This window comes from Mytilus galloprovincialis, chromosome 7, assembly GCF_965363235.1.
Source record: "Mytilus galloprovincialis chromosome 7, xbMytGall1.hap1.1, whole genome shotgun sequence".
In the NCBI taxonomy this organism is placed as follows: Eukaryota; Metazoa; Mollusca; class Bivalvia; order Mytilida; family Mytilidae; genus Mytilus; species Mytilus galloprovincialis.
This window is the reverse complement of record NC_134844.1, coordinates 78,848,969-78,873,677: the sequence shown is the minus strand read 5'-3', so window position 1 is coordinate 78,873,677 and position 24,709 is coordinate 78,848,969. Positions and strand designations below refer to the sequence as shown.

Genomic DNA, 24,709 nt, shown 5'->3' with positions numbered 1-24,709 from the left:
GGAGAATACATATTTTATACAACTGTTGTGTCATTTACAAATGTATGAGGAATATTAGAGTAGTTAAAAAAAAAAGTTGATAGTTTAGGATCATTTTGAGCATCTTTGTTTTTTGTTTTTTTTATAATTTTATGGTCCTCTTACCTGTAATACATCAAATTTGTAAAAAAAAAAAAATCTTGTATTTTGTAGACAATTACCAGAGTTGTTGTTTTACATGGAAGAATTAAGAGGTAAGGTTCATTTAATATTTGTACTAAAGCCTTCAGCCTAACAGACTTCAGCATAAATTCAATTATGAAACTAAAACAGAAAATACACTTCAGTGTATAGATATAAGAAGATGTCATATAAGTGCCAATGAGACAACTCTCCGTACAGGTCACAATTTGAAAAGGTAAATCATTATTGGGCAAAGTAGAGTCTCGAACACAGAGCATTGGCTCACACCGAACAGCAAGCTATATAGGAACCCAAAAATTACTTGTGTCAAACAATTCAAACAGTTCACTCTTATCTATTCATAACAGCTGCTTATTTCTATATATGGATACCATGTCAGATATTGAAGATTTATAATTTCATGATTTAATCTTTATATTTGCAGGTTTAGTGAAGAAATACAACCAAGTTTTACAGAGATATTTTGTGCAATATTTGTCTGGTTACGACTCTGTCTTATTAAATCAACTAATACAGGTAATGCATGTTTTGTTCTTATGTAACTTGAGAAATGGAAAGATTTCAATATAAGATTAAAGCATTAAGTTCAAAATTCAGATCTCAAATATATATGAATATGCATGGGATATTTGCTATTGGATGTTTAGCAAACAAGTAACAATCAATCAATTAAGCTGTTTCTAAGCTATTTCGAGTAAAGGGAAGATTTTATTCTAAATTTCAGAAGCCATTTTGGGCTTTTGAAAGATTTCTGGTAATGGAAAGATTTTCAGATAATATGCTCTGATTCTGCCATACTGGATTGAAATGACCATAATGATGGTCCAAATTTGTACTGTATTCAGCTGATTGAGAAATGCAATATATATTAAAAACTAAGTTTAAATGAAGGAATAAATATGAATTAACTGTTCGTATATTTTTTTCCAATAAATACAAAATTTTAATTCAAAATTGCTTCATAAGGGGAGGTAACTCAGATTACTTCCTATATAAAAAAAATTTCTATTTAGTTTTGGAGCAAAATCACAAGTAAGGTAATGCTATCTTTTCTATTTATATAGCACTACAAAATGACTACATTCAGACTCTTAATATGCTCCTAACTTGTTAAAGGTCTTATCAATATTTTGTTTATTATACAGATTTAATAAGATTTCTATTATTTATTTTTTTTAATAGGATTTTCGATTCTCTAAAAGTTTAGAAAAACAAACACTTCTTTAAAATGGTATTGTTTATTTTTTGTAGAATTTAGCAGTCTGTCCAGAAGATGAATCCATTATTTTGTCATCATTATATAATACAGTTGCATCATTAACCGTTAAACAAGGTTTGTATATTGATACTTAAATATAAGTCCTTGTAAAAAGTTTATTGGAGCCTTCTTATTTTTTATCCCCTTAGTTTGCAGACGTCCACTGTGGCCAGTCTTCCCTTGCAATAAAATTAACGGTACCAATTTTCTTGCACCAGATGCGCATTTTGACAATGCATGTCTCTTCAGTGATGCTCGTGGCCAAAATATTCGAAATCCATAGCTTATATAAAAGATGAAGAGCTATAATCCAAAAGGTCCAAAAAGTATAGCCAAACTCCATGAAAGGAATCAGAGCTTTGCATGAGGGAGATACATTCCTTAATTTATAATAATTTCTATCATTTTGTAACAGCAAATTTTATTAACACAAAAAATCCGTATTTTCATACCAGTTCCGAAGTACTGGCTACTGGGCTGGTGATACCCTCTGGGACTAATAGTTCACGAGCAGAGGCATCTACCCAGTTGCAACTTGCAAGCAAGAAAATTTTCTCACTTTTTTTAATGGAGACCCAATATATTATATATATAAATTTTTTGTTTGCAATGTTTTTTTTTTGTTTTTTTCCTGTTTTGAATTGTGATCTGACTTAAAATTCAAATTAACACAAGGCGATTTTCCCCCAATTGAATTTAGACATGACCCTCATGTATATGAAATCAAACTGAGGCATTACTCTGATGGATGTTGATTAGATCTAAGGACTGACGCCTTTTGATGCATTATGGTTCTCTCAGTTGTAATTTTGTATCATGTCATTTCTGTTGGGAAGGACATTGTATATATGTTTTGTATTCTTATATATTTTATTTTTTTAAACCTCCCCAATTGGTAAAGGTGTTTCTAAAAACTTTTGATATTTGGTATGAAGGAAAAAGGCCATCAAAATTATACCATTAAATTAAATCAAGCTTAAACTAAGAGTATATAGTAGGATTTTAATTTGTTAATACATCTTTTTTATTATTCTGTTATTTCATTCTTTTATAGTCAACATGTAATATAGAATTTGATAACAAAACAATTATTTAGATTTTTTTAATAAATATTGTTATAGGTTCTATTTTAAAAGTTCAAACTGGATGAAAGCAGGGGAGATAATTGATTTTTTTTCACAACAAGAATGGTGGAAATATTTTCTTCATTTTGGAAAAGATACATATCAGATTAAATGATAAGACACAAAACCTAAGTATCTAATATATAACAAAATCGAAATAATTCATGTTGTTATTTGTAAGTTGTTAGGGTAGAGGAAAAAGGGGGGATAGCTTAGCTGTAGTAAGCATCAGAAATAATCAAAAACAAAACTCAATAAATGAATATTTTATCACAATAAAAGACAAAAATATATAAAGCCATCACAGTAAGCCAGAGTTTTTTTTCTAAATGCTTCAGATATTGGGCTAATTTTTGGTTTGTGAGTTAACCGTGATGAGTTACAGATCAAGTTTAATTTTCGTTCCGCTCAACTAATTTTTGCCGAAATTACGGGCTTTGGACTTTGTTAAATTGTTGAAAATTACAGTTATACAGACTTTTTTTCTCAACACTTTCAGATATTGGGATGATATTTGGCATGTGAGTTAACCAAGATGTGTTACAGATCAAGTTCAAGTTTTGTTACGCTCAGCTAATTTTTGCCGAAATTATTATGGTCTCAACGAAGTTATTGGTGCCATATAGTTTTACCCTTGTCTGAAATTCCCAAATTCTGTAGTTCCATAATTCCGTAATTCCGTCATTCCATCATTCTGCAACAAACCATTATACATAGTTTTTTTCTAAACGCCTTCAGATATTGGGCTAATTTGGTTTGTGAGTTAACCATGATGAGTTACAGATCTAGTTTAAGTTTCGTTGCGCTCCACTAATCTTTGCCGAAATTACAGGCTTTGGACTTTGTTAAATTGTTGAAAATCACAGTTATACAGACTTTTTTTCTAAACGCTTTCAGATATTGGGATGATTTTTGGCATGCGAGTTAACCATGATGTGTTACAGATCAAGTTTAAATTTTGTTATGCTCGGTTAATTTTTGCCAAAATTACGGGCTATGGACTTTGTTAGATTGTTGAAAATCACAGTTATATGGACTTTTTTTCTAAACGCTTTCAGATATTGGGATGATTTTTGGCATGTGAGTTAACCAAGATGTGTTACAAATCAAGTTTAAGTTTTGTTCCACTCTGCTAACTTTTGAAGAAATTACAGGCTTTGGACTATGTTAAATTTTTGAAAATCACAGTTATACAGACTTTTTTTCTATACATCTCCAGATTTTGAGCTGAGTTTTAATTTGTGAGACCACCATCATGTTTGTATCCACATGTGTTACTGAAATTGCAGATTTTTCAACTTTTTGAGACGGGGCCATTCGTGTAGCTTTGACACATCTAGTTTTGATTATGTATAGTTTAGAAAGTTTAGTGAATTTTCTGTCTATTATGGCTTTTAAAGTTATATTTCAAACCAAAACAGTGAAGTATGTAAAAGTTGTAAGAATATCAATTTGTGAATCAATCATATTGCAACATGTTTAGAGTTAGGACCAATTTTGTCTCAAGTTATATTTTTAAACCAAAACAGCAAGGTAAATATTGAATTATTATAAGGATTTAACATTTGAATTTACTAAACACAATATTGAAATGTATTGGATTTAGAATCAATTTGGCCTCAAATCCTCAAATCCTATGTCCTCCTTTAAAAACACTGCTTACATGATGAAAACATGGAATTTAAGAGGTATAGTATATTCACCTTGGAATTCTTCCAGTGAAAAATTTAAGCGTTGTATTATTACTTGGTGAAATGTAAATTAAGATAACAAAATAATGGAGTCTGCACATTTTCACATCATCCATTTTGAAATATCTAATAATTTTTATTTCAGTTGAAGAAAATGTACTGTTTGACTTTAGAGGAATCAGACTGGATTGGTTCAGACTTCAGGTATGTGTTGTAACCATTAAAGGGTTAATTTTCATAGTTTGTGATTTGTAATTAAGTTTCATTTTTGCATTTTACATAATGTTCCTAAACTTATTGTCCTAAAAAATAAATGTAGGTCATTTTTATGGAATATACATGATAAGAATATTATAACAACATTTTATCTTTTCAATTATTTAAATGCTCCTATTCATTCAAATATCAATTTGAAATTAGAATATCTCATTGTATCAACTGGTTCAATTTTGCTATGGTTCTGAAAAGGGAAATATTATGAAAAAAAAAATTTGAAATTAAAATTCCATGTACTGAATTTTAATGTGTGATTTAAGAAATGCAGGACATATATGGGAAGTGGTCTTGTGATAAGCCAAAAAATATGCTTCCATATACTGTTTATTCAGAAACTATTGAATGCTAAGAATTTAGTATGTGAGTTAATATTACTGCAGTACTCACCAAGCCGCATTATTTGCAATAATAAAAACCTCCCAATAATTTCTGAATTTACTGAAGTGTCAATGCAAACTTTCGAATGATCAATGAAAAGTAAAACAAAAATACAAGGTAAGAAAAAAAAGTATTTTAAGCACTGCCATCTGAAATCGCAGTAACATTTTTCCAATAAATTAAAAGAAATGAGCATAAATTTCTTAAATCAAAATAATTCAATTGTGCATATTATTTTTGTTTATCATATTGCTAACTTAAAGCCATAAATGCATTACACTTTTAAATCATGGAGCCAAAAAAATATAGAGTCATTTCCCTCTTCAGGCATATACAAGTGTAGGAAAAGCAGCACTGATTCTGAAGGACCATATAGATATTGCCAAACACATGAACACCATCTGCTTCCATACAAAGATGGTGGATTACTTAGATCAAATGTTGGTGGAAACTTCAGATTTATCAATATATTGGTAGGTAAAATGCAGAGGGACTCGAGGCGTTGATGAATAAAACATGAATATTCAGTGTAAGCCCTACTTAGTGAAAAAGAGGCTGTCGTGATTTATTGGTTGTTTGATGTCAGTTTGTTCAAGTTCAGAAATTTTTAACCAGTTATCAAATTTCAGTATTTGCTTATTGGTTTTTAGTGCCACATTCTGTGACATCGTTTATATCTTAGAAGCTAGGGGAAAACTACTGAATTCAGTGAAAATATAAGAAAATATACACTTGCAGGCGCGGATCCAGGGAGGGGGTGTTCCGGGGCTTGGAACCCCCCTTTTTTAGGACGATCAATGCATTTGAATGGGGACATGAAGTTGGAACCTCCCCTTTGTCCTGGGTTAGGAAACCCCCTTTTTAAAATGGATGGATCCGCCCCTGACTTGTCATATGCATAGTGACATAGTATACTTTTTTGAATAATTTTCAATTATTTTTGGGGGTTTAGAATCTCAAAACGTGGACTTTGCAGTATGATATTTTCACAAATGGTGAATAATGTTGATCTGGAGAGGAGAAGCTAATCATTTACCCTTATATAATCAATCCTATATCTCCAAGAGTTTAAGGATGTCTGCTGCTCTAATTTAAAATAACAAGGATTTCATGTGGTTGCTTAAAATGAAAACAACTTTGAAATTTAAACAAAATAAAGTAATAAAATCGATAGTCTCGTGTGTAGTTTTCAAAATACGAGACATTTAGAAGATGGCGGGAAAAGGGTTTTCTTCAGACTTTACTATTTGTTAACATTGGAATTGTTTTTTACCCTTTAGACCAAGAAAAAATAACAAGGATTTCATGACAAAAAATTCAAATGGTCATAAATGATCTATTGAACAGATTTATGAAGACAAAAGTGGGGTCTCGTGTAAATTTTTTTTTAATACATTTGTATGGATAAAACCTGAGAAAATCGAAAATATGACAAGAATTCAAAAACATGACCAGCAGACATCCTTAAGCAACTAGATGATATTTTAATATTTATTTAGTGTTAGAATAATAAATTTCTATCAGTTAGGTTTATAAACATTTTGAGGGTTAATTCCCCTTTTTTACTTTTCTATCATATGTTTGAACAGTTTTTGCATTGCTAATCTGTTCTTGTAACTTATTTTATATTTCTGTTCTTCATGATATCTGCATTCAGATTTATATATAAACATATAATTAAATGACATTACCTTTTCTTACAAAAATCAAGGAGCAAACAAAATTATAATGAGTTATTTCCCTTTGTGCAATTAATATTCCAATAATTAAATTCCTTGAACCAAAAGAGAATTCAGAATATTTTAGAATATTCAATTGAATCCTAAACATACATTGTCTGCAATGAAATATAGAGTAACTTCCCCTTAAATAGCTGTTTTTGTAACAGATTCATATTACAGAAGAAATAATTGATGAATGACATTTTTTGAAAATAAATCATATGGTCCAAAGCATATTTTGCTTGAAATAGGAAACTGAAGTACAATAAAATGTATATTCTGAAAACATGCAACTATTTTCCAAATAATTTACACTCTCAATGGATAAATATATGAAGCACATGGGTAAAATCTTGAACTTTACTGAATTGCGTATTTATACATCCCGCACAACTTAATGTGCTATTTGTATCTTTCATTCCTATTTATGATAGGAATTTCAATCAACAAGCAATGACCTAGGCAGTAGTTGGATATAATCAAGACCTATGTATGAGTTCTGTTATAAGAGAAAAAATACAGCAGTTACTTTACCTCAATGTGCTCTAGGTGAAGACTTACTTTTGACTTAATCCTCCTCATTCCTTGTGGAACATAGGGCTGCCATAGTCGCTTACCACCGTTCTCTATTTTGGGCTATCCTTTTTGCTTCGCTACAGGTATATCCAATTTCCTCCAGCTTCTTGTGGCTTGATCTTCTCCAGCTGTGAAAAGGTCTTCCTGGTCTCCAATGTGCTTAGGAGTTCCATTCTAATGCCTGTCTAGTGATGGTATCTACAGGTGAAGGCATATACAATGTTAGGTCAATACATGTATCAGGAAAACATAATTTTTTTTTTTATGAGGCTTAGAAAGTGGGGAAGGGGAAGGTTACACTGAGCCCTTCCCAGTTTTGTGTTATTACAAAAAAAATTATATTTTTCTGACATTGACCTGATAACATTTATATTCTGCAACTTAAATTAATAATTTAATAGCTTTTTAAAGGAGTAAGTTCGGTAAGGGCCATATTTGGCCCCAATTATAAAGTTCATAGTTATAAGACAATAAATGTTTTAAGTTGCCTTAAAGACATGTGAGAAAGTTTAACAGAACTGTTTTTACCAAGATTTTATTCTCACACGTTGATTTTTACATCCCAAATAGGTCAAAATAAAGGGTTTTGGTGAAATTTGACAAAAACAGATGGATTTCAACCAATTTAAAAGGAAAAATAGAGCGCAGACGTTGACAAACTTAATATTCAAATAAAACATGTTGATTATATTGTGATATTGGTCAATAAATCTGAATTTGAAAATGACGCTAAAAATGGGGGCCATTTTAGGACCTTACCAAACATACTCCTTTTAAAACTAATTTCAAACTTATTTTCATGCCTTAAGGAACCTCTGATTGTGGAAAAAGTTATCCATATTGCACAAAATACAGCTGTGTTACTATATTTAGGAAATAAATATAACTAGTTGCAGTATAAAAATATTTGCTATTCCCATATTAATTAAACATATTATTGATATTGGCATAAATGACAAACAAAACTGAATTTGTGACAAACTTGAATCAAATAATGATTTTGAATAACATACTTATACCAATTTAAACAAATTTATATGATTCTCTTACTTTTATTTGGCTTTCAATTTTTTTTATCATCTTTCTTTGATATGTCTGTGTTTTGATGAATTTCAGTTTCACTTTTGTGCTTTTTTCCCATAAATTGCTTATATTCTAAAATCATAGTTCATTCATGTCATTGACAATAAATAAACTCATCATAGATACCAGGACTAAATTTTATATATACGCCAGACACGCGTTTCGTCTACAAAAGACTCATCAGTGAAGCTTGAATCCAAAAAAGTTAAAAAAAAAAAAGCCAAATAAAGTACGAAGTTGAAGAGCATTGAGATCCAAAATTCCTAAAAGTGTTGCCAAATACAGCTAAGGTAATCTATGCCTGAGGCCAAATAAAAATATATGTGTGGTTCCAGTAACCATAACATCCCTACTTTTTCGGCTTAAAAATAGCCTACCCTAAAGATTTTATTGTCATTTTTCATTAAGCACTGTTAAAGTCAGAATGTTGCTCCTATAGACTCAATGTAAAAAAACAAACATAAAATAAAAAAAAATCCCTACCTACCTACCCTAACTTTTTATGCCCCACCTACAATAGTAGAGGGGCATTATGTTCTCTGGTCTGTGCGTCCGTTCGTCCGTCTGTTCGTCCGTACGTCTGTCCGTCCGTCCGTCTGTCCCACTTCAGGTTAAAGTTTTTGGTCAAGGTAGTTTTTGATGAAGTTGAAGTCCAATCAACTTGAAACTTAGTATACATGTTCCCTTTGATAAGATCATTCTAATTTTAATGTCAAATTAGAGAATTTATTCCAATTTCACGGTCCACTAAACATAGAAAATGATAGTGCGAGTGGGGCATCCGTGTACTGTGGACACATTCTTGTTTTCAGATGTAACTGGAACCACACATACTTTTTTATTTGGCCTGAGGTGACAGTGTCTGATTACGGTTAAATTTATATCTTTTTATTTTTCAGCTTTTATACTCAGATTTATGAACACCAGTTTAAACAGTGTATGGAATTCCCAGCACAACATAGATTCAGTATAGTCTTCCCAATGATCTGTGCACATTTTATGAACGCAACACATGAGCTCTGTCCTGAAGAGGTACAACTATAAATGGATTAATATAATACATTAGAATTGAAAAGAAGGGAAAAGGGGTGAATCAATGTATTGCATGAATGCCTACCAGCATATGACAAAAAAAAACATGGCTATTGTTAATTTACTGTACATTTTTGTATTTTGTGGATTTAATATCATTTGTTGGAAACCATTTTTCATGGTTAAAATTAACCAAAATTTTTCAAGAAGCTTGTATTGCAGAATGTCTCAAAACTACAAAAACAAGATTTTCCCTCCATTCAAGGAATTTGGTATGATGAATTCAGACATTTTTCGATGATTTTTTTATTATTTTGAAAATTTCAAAGATTAGGTGTATAAAAATTACACTGGTTCCTTGTTTGTTTTACAGAGACATTCTATAGGTACCACTAGTGTCCAGTATACACACTGGTTCCTGAAAGAGATGTCAGATGAAGTAAATCAGGTGATAACAGCTATCTGTGAAGAGCAGTGTATGCTTAGTGACAAGGTAATCATCACCTACTAAAATCTTATATATATTTAAATATTTGTAGCCCAAGAAAAATACTTTAAGCTGGTATTAAGGGAGTTCACTTCTCAGTTTCAGAGTAATTAACTTTTCAAAACATTAGTTTATATTGATAGGGAAATAATAAAGAGATTCAAAGAGCAAAAAAAAATATAAAGGTCACCGTGCTTGTTTTCGAGATATAAGCAATTGAAATTTTGGCGGGAAAATATTCTCTCTTGACTTTTCATAGCTTTATCATTGACAGGTTGAAGTTCTTAAAAAACTGTTAAAAAGTAATTAAAATTTTATAAGACTTTTACATATGGCTTATCATTATACATGTAACAGATTTACAAATAGAAAAATGGGGGTCACCGGGCAAATTTTTTCAAGGCCATTCAAATGGATAAAACCAGAGGATTTCGAAAATCTGACAAAAAATCCAAAACATGACAAGCCAGCTTCCTTAATTTATCAATCATATTTTTAGTTTTTCCTTCAAAGTCTATGGCTACAAAGTAGAATCTAGGAGAAACAAATATGCTTTGTACATTTGTGGTAACCAAGTTTCCAAGGTGGTCAATTTTAATTATGGACCATCATCAAAAGATGACAATAAAATATCTTGTTAGCATTAAAAATTAAAGAAGGTTTTGTTATGATCCCCCCTCACACTTGAAAATTGTCAGTGAGTCTGGTATCATTTTAACCAATATTATATTTCAAATTTTGTTTTTATACCCCCGTTTTAAAAAAGGGGGGGTATACTGTATTACCTCTGTCTGTCCATCCATCCTTCCGTCAGTCCGTCAGTCCATCAGTCTGTCAGTCCAACCGTCCCATGAATATTATTCGTCAAATTTTTCTCAGGAACTACAATACAAGGATTTCTGAAATTTGGTTTCAGGGTTTATACATGTATAAGTCAGCTATACTGTGTGATGCGTTTTCAGAGTCACCACTCGACAACTTCCTGTTAACTGAACACTTGCATATTTTTACACTATTAATATTATCACTTGCGACCGGGGAATCATCAGTGAGCAGTAGCTTGCAGTTTCACTTGTTGAAATTCTATTTATATATAGAAATGAGAAATTTTCTATGTAGTTACCCAAAGAAATGAGAAATTGTCTGTGTAGTTATCCAAAGAAATGAGAAATTTTCTCTGTAGTTACCCAAAGAAATGAGAAATTTTTTGTGTAGTTACCCAAAGAAATGAAAAAAAGGTATCAGATTTGAGGTCTTATTTCTTTGAAACCTACAAACTTTATTCTAGATTACTGATGACTGCATGTAAAAATGAATACTTCTTTTTAGTGATCATGAAATATCTTATTCACTGCAGTTACTACCAAAACATAGTGCAGATACTATTATACAGACAGCTCAGAAGAAAAGGCCACAGGATAAAAAGAAAAAAACTGTTGCAGAACCTATTAAACCTGGACAAGAAAGTGCTAGGAAAAACAGAGAAGTCTTTACAAGGTAAAACTATTAACTTTTTCGAATGAAAGAGATCTTATTTTAAACAGTTTTCATCAATGAAAAAAATACAGCTTATAAAATATGACAGTTATTATCCATTCATTTGATGTGTTTGAGCCTTTGATTTGCCAATTGATAAGGGACTTTCCGTTTTGAATTTTCATCACGGTTCATTATTTTCATGATTTTACTTTTACATAGATTTTAGATATTAGACATGGAAACAACTTTGGAAATAAATAGTTTATTATTCAAAGATTTTGTTCTATGACCACATTATCATTGATTATAAATAATGTTCTTGCTATTTAAAAAAAATTTGCAGAACAAAAACCAGGGAATATTGAATGAATGACAACTTCTATCATAATTCTTATTTGATGATCTACTGTAAATTCAGAAGTTATTGTGAGTTTTTTATTTATGCGCATATATTGCGACAGAGTTGTAAACGCAATAATTAAAACTTGCATTTTGTAATATTTTAACTGAATTAAGCATGACTTTTCTCAAAGTCGTAAAAATTAAAATCGCATTTAAGTTTAAAATGACATAGTCGCAATAATAAATGCAAGCAATAATTTCTGAATTTATAGTAATTGAAATCTGACAACACATGCTACTTTTAAAAAATCTATTTTTAGCACCAAATCCTTTATGGACAGAAAAAAATAATGATAAAAAATAGGTTCATGTGTCAGCATGAATGAAGTTAGGTTTACAGCACATAAACTTATATGTGTGTAATAATTTCATGGTTCAGCAAGCAAGCAAGCTTACCAAAGATATTGCCATTACCTTTAAGTCATTTTGCTGTAACATAATCAACCAAAATGTGAGTTATTTGAAAATGTAAAAAAATAAACTAGTTGCAATTGTTTACAATATTTCTATTTCAATTTTCCAAAAGGAATATTTGTAGCTGTCATATTGTATCAACGTAAAAATCTATACATTGTATTTTTAGAATGGACAAATTACATATGGCTCTGACAGAATTGTGCTATGCTATAAACTACTGCAATGTGATACAAGTATGGGAGCATGGATTTGTACCAAGGGAATTCTTCTTACAACACTTAGAAACAAGATTCAACAAGTGAGTATTAGTGTTTCTCTAATTCTATGGAAAAATATCCCTTTCCGAACCCATGGTATAAAAAAAATTTAATCAGCGTGTGGTTGCCGGTGATCTCAGAAGATGATTGGCTGAGTCAAAGGGTCATAACCTTTCTCAGCTCCGAGAAATGATCAAAATGTTGTAACAGGTGTTAATGAAATTGACAACTTCGTGGAAAGTATTTAACTATCTCGATTGGATAAATCCGATAATCCACTTGTATCAATGTAATAATCTATATATAGTAATGAAATTGTACATTGAAAACACTCAAACAAAATGAAAAGTGACATCATCTATACATAGAAATATGTAACAAAAACACAAAGTCAAAAGACTGTAAACATTATTGGATCATCTACTGTATCTTTAGCCTATCAACGCTGAGATTTTGAATATGAACTTCACTCATGGCTGTTGCTTTTGATTCCAATCTTAATGGACTAGGATTGCCAGTTTGTCTGTTGGTGGTTTTCTCCAGACACATGATCTGAAATCATGTGCCATCCAAGATATAGACAATATTGCTGACGTGGCTTGAACACCAACAATTAACCATCAAATTTATGTTTATTGCTTTTAATGTAATAAAATTGAAATTATGAGAAAAAGTGTTTTCTCAAAATGAATGTATTGGTCCAATGTTGCATATCCATAAGTGGAATTATTTTTAAAAACAGTCTTCAATCTTTTATGAATATCATTTTTGTATTTTAGAGCCTTAGTTGGTATGATGATGTACAATCCAGACACATCAGAGATAGCAAAACCATCAGAATTACTGAACAGTGTTAAATCTGTTATGAATGTCTTACAGGGACTGGAAAATTATGGTATGTATATGTGATCTTGAAATATAAAGTAAAATAACAATATACTAAACTCCAAGGAAAATTCAAATTGGAAAGTTTGTTACCAAATGGCAAAATCAAAAGATCGAACACATCAAACGAATGGATAACAATTGTCATATTCCTGACTTGGTACAGGCAATATCATTATTGTGTGTTCAGCCTGCATGTTATTGTTTAGAGGCCAACTGAAGCTAGACACTGGTTACAGGTTTTTTGAGGTGTTGACCAATTGATGGCCTATGGCTGTTTAATGCTCTTTGGTCTGGATATTGTTTGTCACATTCCCCTTTTTCATTCTCTATTCTATAGTTTATATGTTTTTAATAACTTTTTTTCTGACCATTAGTTCTTCCATGAATCATCACTCTGTGGTCAACAGAACAGTGCTTTTTTTCAGATCCTATTAAATTTTAGTTTAAGGTTTCGACTCATCAAAACCTGTTTAATAATCAGAAAAATCTGAAGTTGAAATAAACAATTCTAGAGGGGGAATAAACCGAAAAAACATACCAAAAGTTATAATTTTAAGTTACATGTATGTGAGGGCTGTGCGGTATATTAGCTTGCTGGATAAAGATTATGTAATTACTGTAGCAAAGACCATTTCTTTATACTGGATAAGTTCAATATTTACAAAAACTTGAATTATATTTATTTTGTATTTTGCAGTAAACATAGACATAGCTAGAATCTTTAACAGTGTATTACCACAACAAACACAGCATATAGATAGCTTTACTGGGGAGAAAACAATTACAGCTAATTATACAAACTGGTAAGTTATTAACAGTGTATTACCACAACAAACACAACATATAGATAGCTTTACTGGAGAGAAAACCATTACAGCTAATTATACCAACTGGTAAGTTATTAACAGTGTATTACCACAACAAACACAACATATAGATAGCTTTACTGGGGAGAAAACAATTACAGCTAATTATACAAACTGGTAAGTTATTAACAGTGTATTACCACAACAAACACAACATATAGATAGCTTTACTGGAGAGAAAACAATTACAGCTAATTATACCAACTGGTAAGTTATTAACAGTGTATTTCCACAACAAACACAGCATATAGATAGCTTTACTGGAGAGAAAACAATTACAGCTAATTATACAAACTGGTAAGTTATTAACAGTGTATTACCACAACAAACACAACATATAGATAGCTTTACTGGAGAGAAAACAATTACAGCTAATTATACCAACTGGTAAGTTATTAACAGTGTATTACCACAACAAACACAGCATATAGATAGCTTTACTGGAGAGAAAACAATTACAGCTAATTATACCAACTGGTAAGTTATTAACAGTGTATTACCACAACAAACACAACATATAGATAGCTTTACTGGGGAGAAAACAATTACAGCTAATTATACCAACTGGTAAGTTATTAACAGTGTATTACCACAACAAACACAGCATATAGATAGCTTTACTGGAGAGAAAACAATTACAGCTAATTATACCAACTGGTAAGTTATTAACAGTGTATTACCACAACAAACACAGCATATAGATAGCTTTACTGGAGAGAAAACAATTACAGCTAATTATACCAACTGGTAAGTTATTAACAGTGTATTACCACAACAAACACAGCATATAGATAGCTTTACTGGAGAGAAAACAATTACAGCTAATTATACCAACTGGTAAGTTATTAACAGTGTATTACCACAACAAACACAGCATATAGACAGCTTTACTGGGGAGAAAACAATTACAGCTAATTATACCAACTGGTAAGTTATTAACAGTGTATTACCACAACAAACACAGCATATAGATAGCTTTACTGGAGAGAAAACAATTACAGCTAATTATACCAACTGGTAAGTTATTAACAGTGTATTACCACAACAAACACAGCATATAGATAGCTTTACTGGGGAGAAAACAATTACAGCTAATTATACCAACTGGTAAGTTATTAACAGTGTATTACCACAACAAACACAGCATATAGATAGCTTTACTGGAGAGAAAACAATTACAGCTAATTATACCAACTGGTAAGTTATTAACAGTGTATTTCCACAACAAACACAGCATATAGACAGCTTTACTGGGGAGAAAACAATTACAGCTAATTATACCAACTGGTAAGTTATTAACAGTGTATTACCACAACAAACACAACATATAGATAGCTTTACTGGAGAGAAAACAATTACAGCTAATTATACCAACTGGTAAGTTATTAACAGTGTATTACCACAACAAACACAGCATATAGATAGCTTTACTGGGGAGAAAACAATTACAGCTAATTATACCAACTGGTAAGTTATTAACAGTGTATTACCACAACAAACACAGCATATAGATAGCTTTACTGGAGAGAAAACAATTACAGCTAATTATACCAACTGGTAAGTTATTAACAGTGTATTTCCACAACAAACACAGCATATAGACAGCTTTACTGGGGAGAAAACAATTACAGCTAATTATACAAACTGGTAAGTTATTAACAGTGTATTACCACAACAAACACAACATATAGATAGCTTTACTGGAGAGAAAACAATTACAGCTAATTATACAAACTGGTAAGTTATTAACAGTGTATTACCACAACAAACACAGCATATAGACAGCTTTACTGGAGAGAAAACAATTACAGCTAATTATACCAACTGGTAAGTTATTAACAGTGTATTACCACAACAAACACAGCATATAGACAGCTTTACTGGAGAGAAAACAATTACAGCTAATTATACAAACTGGTAAGTTATTAACAGTGTATTACCACAACAAACACAGCATATAGATAGCTTTACTGGAGAGAAAACAATTACAGCTAATTATACCAACTGGTAAGTTATTAACAGTGTATTACCACAACAAACACAACATATAGATAGCTTTACTGGAGAGAAAACAATTACAGCTAATTATACCAACTGGTAAGTTATTAACAGTGTATTACCACAACAAACACAACATATAGATAGCTTTACTGGAGAGAAAACAATTACAGCTAATTATACAAACTGGTAAGTTATTAACAGTGTATTACCACAACAAACACAGCATATAGATAGCTTTACTGGAGAGAAAACCATTACAGCTAATTATACCAACTGGTAAGTTATTAACAGTGTATTACCACAACAAACACAACATATAGATAGCTTTACTGGAGAGAAAACAATTACAGCTAATTATACCAACTGGTAAGTTATTAACAGTGTATTACCACAACAAACACAACATATAGATAGCTTTACTGGAGAGAAAACAATTACAGCTAATTATACCAACTGGTAAGTTATTAACAGTGTATTACCACAACAAACACAGCATATAGATAGCTTTACTGGAGAGAAAACCATTACAGCTAATTATACCAACTGGTAAGTTATTAACAGTGTATTACCACAACAAACACAACATATAGATAGCTTTACTGGGGAGAAAACAATTACAGCTAATTATACCAACTGGTAAGTTATTAACAGTGTATTACCACAACAAACACAACATATAGATAGCTTTACTGGAGAGAAAACAATTACAGCTAATTATACCAACTGGTAAGTTATTAACAGTGTATTACCACAACAAACACAGCATATAGATAGCTTTACTGGAGAGAAAACAATTACAGCTAATTATACCAACTGGTAAGTTATTAACAGTGTATTACCACAACAAACACAGCATATAGATAGCTTTACTGGGGAGAAAACAATTACAGCTAATTATACCAACTGGTAAGTTATTAACAGTGTATTACCACAACAAACACAGCATATAGACAGCTTTACTGGGGAGAAAACAATTACAGCTAATTATACCAACTGGTAAGTTATTAACAGTGTATTACCACAACAAACACAGCATATAGATAGCTTTACTGGGGAGAAAACAATTACAGCTAATTATACCAACTGGTAAGTTAGTACTGATGGCCTTACACTTGCTGAAAGGCTGGTACTGTTGATTCATTATTATTCATAGGGTTTCAATTTTGAATGTTTTTGTGCCCCACCTACGATAGTAGAGGGGCATTATGTTTTCTGGTCTGTGTCTCCATTCATGCGTCCGTTCATCCGTGCGTCCGTTCGTCCGAGCGTCCGTTCAGGTTAAAGTTTTTGGTCAAGGTGGTTTTTGATGAAGTTGAAGTCACATCATTTTGAAACTTAGCACACATGTTCCCTATGATATGATCTTTCTAATTTTGTTTTCATATTAAAGTTTTGACCTCAATTTCACGGTCCACTGAACATGGAAAATTATAGTGTGAGTGGGGCATCCGTGTACTATGGACACATTCTTGTTTGGGGTATAGGTGAACTACGAATTTAAAGGTCTTAATGAGGTACACAATTTCCATATGCTTTTATACAGACCTTGACAAAAACATGAAAACTAATATCAATTAAGTTTTTTTTGTTCCCATATCCACAAAAATCGGTACTAATGAAAATTAAACGAATATACAGTAATCAATTTCTGGTGTTTATGTTTTCTTGGATGCAAAACATTTCCTGTTGATAAATTGCACCAAAACTGGTAATGTGTAGAAAAAGACATAGTTCATTGTACATGTATATTAAACCCTATTTTCATTACATAGACCATAGTCATAATACAAATAACAAGCAGAAAAAAATTAGAAAACAGTGAAAAATATTCTACTTGTGCCTGAACAACACAGATATGTAACTCATTCATTAAATATACTTTTATAAATTGTTTTATTAGTTCCCAAATTATAACCAATCATCTACAGGTATCTTGAAGTATTATTACGGAGAGTGACAGTAAATGCAGGCCAGAATCCAGTCATATTTTCACCTAACCATAAGGCCTTTGTCAGTATACAGACAGATGGGAACCAGTTCTTTGCTGCTGAGGAATATGCAGATTTGACAGAGTTAAGGGCCTTAGCTGAGCTGATTGGTCCATATGGTATGAAGTATATGGGAGAGAGGCTGATGAATCATGTTGCTAGCCAGGTTGATGAACTGAAAGTAAGATATACATGTAGTACACCTGTTAAGAATTGAGTAAAAAATTGAAATAAGTATTTGAAAATTTGAAAGTTTAAATAAACTATCAGATACACCAGCCTGCATTTTTTATCAAGTTATGACCACTTAGATTTAACCAACTATTTCTTTTACTCCAAAATGAATTATGTATTATTATGTTATTACCTATAATAAGCTCTTCCAATTTGAACTTGCTTGAAAAAGTCATGCAAATGCCATCAGATGTTACAAAATAACTGTTGAAGTGATAATGATACACATTTATAATTGATGAGATGATTTAATCCATTAGTTTCAAAATCAGTTTACTCTAACCAGAGGATCTCTTATTGTTCAGAATATTTGCATAAAGTAAGATTCGTGATTCAAATTTATTTTCTAACTTTCCCCTGCAGAAATTAGTTGTTGGTAACAAAGAAGTCCTACAGAAACTGAGAACTAACTACGACAAACCAGAAGTTATGAGAGACCTGTACAGGCAGTTGACAAGTAAGTAACCAGTATCACCTGGGTTCCTGTCTCCTGAACATTTATTACAGCTATGCAAGGGAGACTATCTATAGAATAATGTAGGATGTAGAATCTTAATGAAATTTAGATTAGAATTTTCAGAAAGCTGGAAATAATTTATTATGATGATGTTGATTGTTGCTTTCTAACATAGATTTTGAATAGATCTTGAAATGAATTAACAAAATATAACACATATGTTCAAGTAGCTTTTATACTTGGCTTTGAAAGGAAAAAGTAATATATTATTAAGAATTGAAATACCTACTTCACAAGGCAAGATATTTGATTCTGTATTGATAGCTACACATAAAATTCAGACTGTAAACCATTTATAATGATTTTTTGTCTGTTGAATATCAGAAACTTCTTATTTATGTACATGTGGAATGTAAATTAGTTTAATTTTGTTAAACTTATCCAAATGCTGCCATGGTTTTAAGATTTCAGGAATTTATATTTTTTGTTCACCATCATCAAGCAGTTCAAATACAAGCAAAAATTAATTGCAAAATATAAAAGTAAATTCAATGTTGCCCATATATAGCAGCTTGTATCAGATTAACATAAGTTCAGGCTGATCTATACATAGGCAAATAATTTTGATAATTCATGATACAGTTTTAAAAAAGAATATATCACAAAAAATAGACAAAATTACACTTGTATACACATTTGTCTGCCATTAGTTAAAATCTTGACATAGTAGATCCAGAATGATTTGGAAACGAAAATCAGCTAAATACCTAAATGTGTAAATATGTCTATAGGATAAAATACTTCTGATGTAATACTGCATTTTGAATAGTTATTTTGTTAGCAGTACTTTTATTTTGAACAAGACTTCCAGGAAAATGGTTAACTAGCAATTAGTCAGTAAAATGGTTGCATAGACAATGTATAATTTATTAGTCAGTAAAATGGTTGCATAGACAATGTATAATTTGATTGCACCTGTAGATGTATGTTAGCTTTCACTAATAACCAATATTACTGATTTATTTAGGACCCAAGCAATCAGCAAGTAAGATCTGAATGTTGTTTCTATCTTTTATGTCTGCGCTTGCAGCCGGTTTCCGGTCGTGTGATCCTATTGTATACACTGCACGATAATTGCCATGCACATGCGTGCTAGGTGGTCCATTCATGTATTATTTTGTTTTCAGGTTGTTTTTATTTGCATCTTGTTGAATTTATGTTTCTGTTCCAGAAATTTTACATTTATGTTAATAATATAATGTTTTTAGATTAGGTTTTAAATTTAGATAAAAATTATTAAAACTTATGTACAATTTAATTTACATAATTTAATTTGTGTCTTTACATGTTAAATTCATAGTCACTGTATATAAATGTTGTCCTAAAGCTGATATACTTTAGTATCAGTGGAAAAGATCTGTGTTGTATTATACATTTTAGGTGTCACCCAATACTGTAAGCTGTATAAGCAAAATTGGCATTGCTGTAGTATTCTGTCTTAAAGTTTCAAACAGGAACCAAAGAAACATACGAGTGAAACACATTCCTACTTATATTTTCATGAATTTCAAAAAATTATCCACTCTTGATAGTTAAACTTTAAACTTTAACATGGTAACAATTGATACAATATAAAATGTTCCTTTAGATCTATTGAATAAATGAAAGCTTCTGAAGTTAAAATTGCCACTTCTTGTGAACCTACTCTAAAGGTTCAAAACTGAAATTGAGCTATATACATTTTTTTCTCACTAGTTGCAAAAACAGGTAGGAATTGAATGAATTGAAGTGTAAATTTGAAATATCAATACTTTCATTTAAAGATTTAGTTATGCAAATATACATTGTACTTATAAATGTACTGTGGATATTTATCATATATTTCATTGGCAGATCAAAAAGGGGGGGGGGGTTCCAGGGGTTGAAACCCCCCTTTGTCCTGGGTTGGGAACCCCCCTTTTTAAAATGGCTGGATCTGCCCCTGTATTTTCAGTTGGCATATATTAAGAAATTGTACAAATTCCATGGAAATTGAATTTAGTTCATTGAACATACAGTAAATTCATAAATTATTGCAAGCATTTATTATTGCAATTTTGATAAGATCAACAAAAAAATGGGAATAACTATTGCAATTGCAGTAAAAAGCTGCATGCAGATAGATATCAGATATCACAACAGGTATTTTTAGCTCACCTGGCCCAAAGGGCCAAGTGAGCTTTTCCCATCACTTGGCGTCCGTCGTCCGTCGTCTGTCGTCCGTCGTCGTCCGGCGTCGTTAACTTTTACAAAAATCTTCTCCTCTGAAACTACTTGGCCAAATCAATCCAAACTTGGCCACAACCATCTTTGGGGTATGTAGTTTGAAAAATGTGTCCAGTGACCCAGCCATCCAATCAAGATGGCCGCCATGGCTAAAAATAGAACCTTGGGTAAAATGCAGTTTTTGGCTTATAACTCAAAAACCAAAGAATTTAGAGTAAATCTGACATGACGTAAATTTGTTTATCAGGTCAAGATCTACCTGCCCTGAAATTTTCAGATGAATTGGACAACCCGGTTTTGGGTTGCTGCCCCAGAATAAGTAATTTTAATGAAATTTTGCTGTTTTTGGTTATTATCTTGAATATTATTATAGATAGAGATAAACTGTAAACAGCAATAATGTTCAGCAAAAAAAGATTTACAAATAAGTCAACATGACCGAAATGGTCAGTTGACCCCTTTAGGAGTTATTGCCCTTAATAGTCAATTTTTAACCATTTTTCGTAAATCTTAGTAATCTTTTACAAAAATCTTCTCCTCTGAAACTACTTGGCCACAATCATCTTTGGGGTATCTAGTTTAAAAAATGTGTGGCGTGACCCAGCCAACCAACCAAGATAGCGGCCATGGCTAAAAATAGAACATAGGGGTAAAATGCAGTTTTTGGCTTATAACTCAAAAACCAAAGCATTTAGAGCAAATCTGACATGGGGTAAACTTGTGTAACAGGTCAAGATCTTTCTGCCCTGAAATTTTCAGATAAATCGGATAACCTGTTGTTGGGTTGCTGCCCCTGAATTAGTAATTTTAAGGAAATTTTGCTGTTTTTGGTTATTATCTTGAATATTGTTATAGATAGAGATAAACTGTAAACAGCAATAATGTTCAGCTAAGTAAGATCTAGAAATAAGTCAACATGACCAAAATCGTCAGTTGACCCCTTAAGGAGTTGTTGCCCATTTTATTCAATTTTTAACAATTTTCACTAATTTGGTAAATTTTTGTAAATTTTTACAAAATATTTTTCACTGTGTCTAAAGGTCCAAGTTTATTATAGATAGAGAAAATTGTAAGTACCAAGAATGTTCAGTAAAGTAAGATCTACAAACACATCACTATCAGCAAAACACAATTTTGTCATGAATCCATCTGTGTCCTTTGTGTAATATGCACATAGACCAAGGTGAGCGACACAGGCTCTTTAGAGCCTCTAGTTATTATTGCAATGCTAACCCAGTCGCATCATTCACAGTTTAAAAACCTTGCAATAATTTCTGAATTAATTAAAGATAAGAATAAATTCACAGTACATTATATTACAATTATTTAAGAATGTGTCTGTATACCACTGTTAACCGAAGTTTGCATTAAAACATGTATAATGTACAGTTAAACAAAAATCAATTAATATTTTGAAATGCATACATGAATATGTTTTGATTTGATAGAAATGTCCTATGCAATTGTTATTAATACAAAAAATGTGGGATTGTCATTTTCATTTTGATAAAAAATTTACCAATAATTCCCATTAAAAGGGTAACTAACAAATGCATTAAGAAACTTAAAAATATGTTGTCACTACCAAGATGCGTTCCTGAGATTGAAAAAAAAAATCCAGGTAAAGCCGGAGAATCAATTAAAATCAGCTGGCTCTGCTTGTGCTATACTTGTATATACATGCTTTGTCTTTAAATGTCCCTATTGTTGAAGGGATAAAACTGGCTTCATATTTTAAAAAGCACATTTTTCTTCAATAATTTTACTGTGCTTTGGTAGAAGTAGAGAGGTGGGCAGTAATATCAGATGTTTATTCAATGATAAGTACCAAAATGATGGAAGTGATGTTATATCGTTTTGATTTTAAGTTTTTAGATTTTTAGTGGAATTTGCTGTTTTGGGATTAAGTCTTTTTTGAATACTTTGAAATCCTTGTAATTGAAGATAACTTTGAAATTGCCTCTATACATAATTTGTTTTTCAAATTCATTCCAAACTAGACCTTTCACCTTGCATGCCATTCATTTGGCAAAAACATTTTTCACTTGCCTTTGGAAGTTGTGTAGAAATATTTATATTCATGGGTTAAAATGAAAACGATGTCATTTTATTAGATCACAGCTTGTAAAGTTATAGAATTTAATTTTTTGGAGGGTGAGAGTGCGGGGAAAATTCAATAAAATTTCAATATAAGCAATCCTGCAATTTCTGTCTGAATGAATTAAGTAAAATTGAGAATGGAAATGGGGAATGTGTCAAAGAGACAACAACCCGACCAAATAAAAAACAACAGCAGAGGGTCACCAACAGGTCTTCAATGTAGCGAGAAATTCCCGCACCCGGAGGCGTCCTTCAGCTGGCCCCTAAACAAATATATACTAGTCCAGTGATAATGAACGCCATACTAATTTCCAAATTGTACACAAGAAACTAAAATTAAAATAATACAAGACTAACAAAGGCCAGAGGCTCCTGACTTGGGACAGGCGCAAAAATGCGGCGGGGTTAAACATGTTTGTGAGATCTCAACCCTCCCCCTATACCTCTAACCAATGTAGTAAAGTAAACGCATAACAATACGCACATTAAAATTCAGTTCAAGAGAAATCCGAGTCTGATGTCAGAAGATGTAACCAAAGAAAATAAACAAAATGACAATAATACATAAATAACAACAGACTACTAGCAGTTAACTGACATGCCAGCTCCAGACTTCAATTAAACTGACTGAAAGATTATGATTTCATCATATGAACATCAGGCACAATCCTTCCCGTTAGGGGTTTAGTATCATACCATCATAACATATATGAGAAGAACATAACCCGTGTCATGCCAACAACTGTTTTTAGAATAAATGTGTTTAGTTCCGATGCAAAGACCTTATCAATGACTCAATATTAACGCCAACATATGCAATCTTTAATGACTTGACAACAGTATCGTAATTATATCCCTTCTTAATAAGTCTATTCACAAGTACATGTATATGTTACAGGCATTTTCTAAATTTAGGCATTTTGTAAAATGCCTGAAAATTTTAGGCATTTTCTAAAATGCCTGCAAGATTCAGTCATTATACAAAATGCCTAATTTTTCTAGGCATTTTACAAAATGCCTAGAAAAATTGAAATGCATTTTACAAAATGCCTGAAATTGTTTAATAAAATATAATGTTTAAAAAAACGATTGAAACAGAGCAGTTCTATGGCTGATAATTACTGAATGTTAAGAGTTTACAAAAAAAAAATTATTACTGAATTATTCCAAATTCACACAAGCACAGAGCTGGACAATTATTTGTTATTTCAAAAATGTTTGGATGAATTTTTTTTGTAAGAAAAAATCCAATGCGAATCACGTATGCAAAAAAAAAAAATATATCGAGAAAAGGGTTATTAACTACTGTTTTGTTAATTTATCAGATTGCAAAGACCCACGAATTTCCTTGTGGCAGTAAGTCAAATAATATTTTCTTTTTATTGAAACTCAGATACTTATATTTGAATCACAACAAAAAAAAAAGGACCTTGAATGGCAAAACCCATGCTAACGAGGTGAATAAGTTTGGATGTGGATGTATAAATTTTTCATTCTTTCTGAATGGGAACATTAAAATATTGTGGCATGTCAGTAAATTGCAGCA

The 24,709-nt window shown here is 31.4% G+C and overlaps 1 protein-coding gene across 9 annotated transcripts in view; it reads left to right on the top strand.

The window, feature by feature from the left end:
* LOC143083736 (nck-associated protein 1-like) overlaps window positions 1-24,709 on the top strand; it is a 66,713-nt gene that overhangs the window by 25,671 nt on the left and 16,333 nt on the right. For 5 of the 9 annotated variants that reach the window (XM_076260026.1, XM_076260023.1, XM_076260024.1 and 2 more), the window contains exons 13-26: window positions 193-233; window positions 608-699; window positions 1,435-1,516; window positions 4,402-4,460; window positions 5,238-5,383; window positions 9,190-9,322; window positions 9,696-9,815; window positions 11,167-11,306; window positions 12,274-12,405; window positions 13,144-13,259; window positions 13,950-14,055; window positions 18,048-18,288; window positions 18,705-18,798; window positions 19,826-19,843. In XM_076260026.1, the coding sequence (XP_076116141.1) occupies window positions 193-233; window positions 608-699; window positions 1,435-1,516; window positions 4,402-4,460; window positions 5,238-5,383; window positions 9,190-9,322; window positions 9,696-9,815; window positions 11,167-11,306; window positions 12,274-12,405; window positions 13,144-13,259; window positions 13,950-14,055; window positions 18,048-18,288; window positions 18,705-18,798; window positions 19,826-19,843 (1,520 nt within the window). The remainder of the gene's footprint in view (window positions 1-192; window positions 234-607; window positions 700-1,434; window positions 1,517-4,401; window positions 4,461-5,237; window positions 5,384-9,189; window positions 9,323-9,695; window positions 9,816-11,166; window positions 11,307-12,273; window positions 12,406-13,143; window positions 13,260-13,949; window positions 14,056-18,047; window positions 18,289-18,704; window positions 18,799-19,825; window positions 19,844-24,709) is intronic. The other 4 variants (XM_076260028.1, XM_076260027.1, XM_076260025.1 and 1 more) reach the window with 1 other exon arrangement.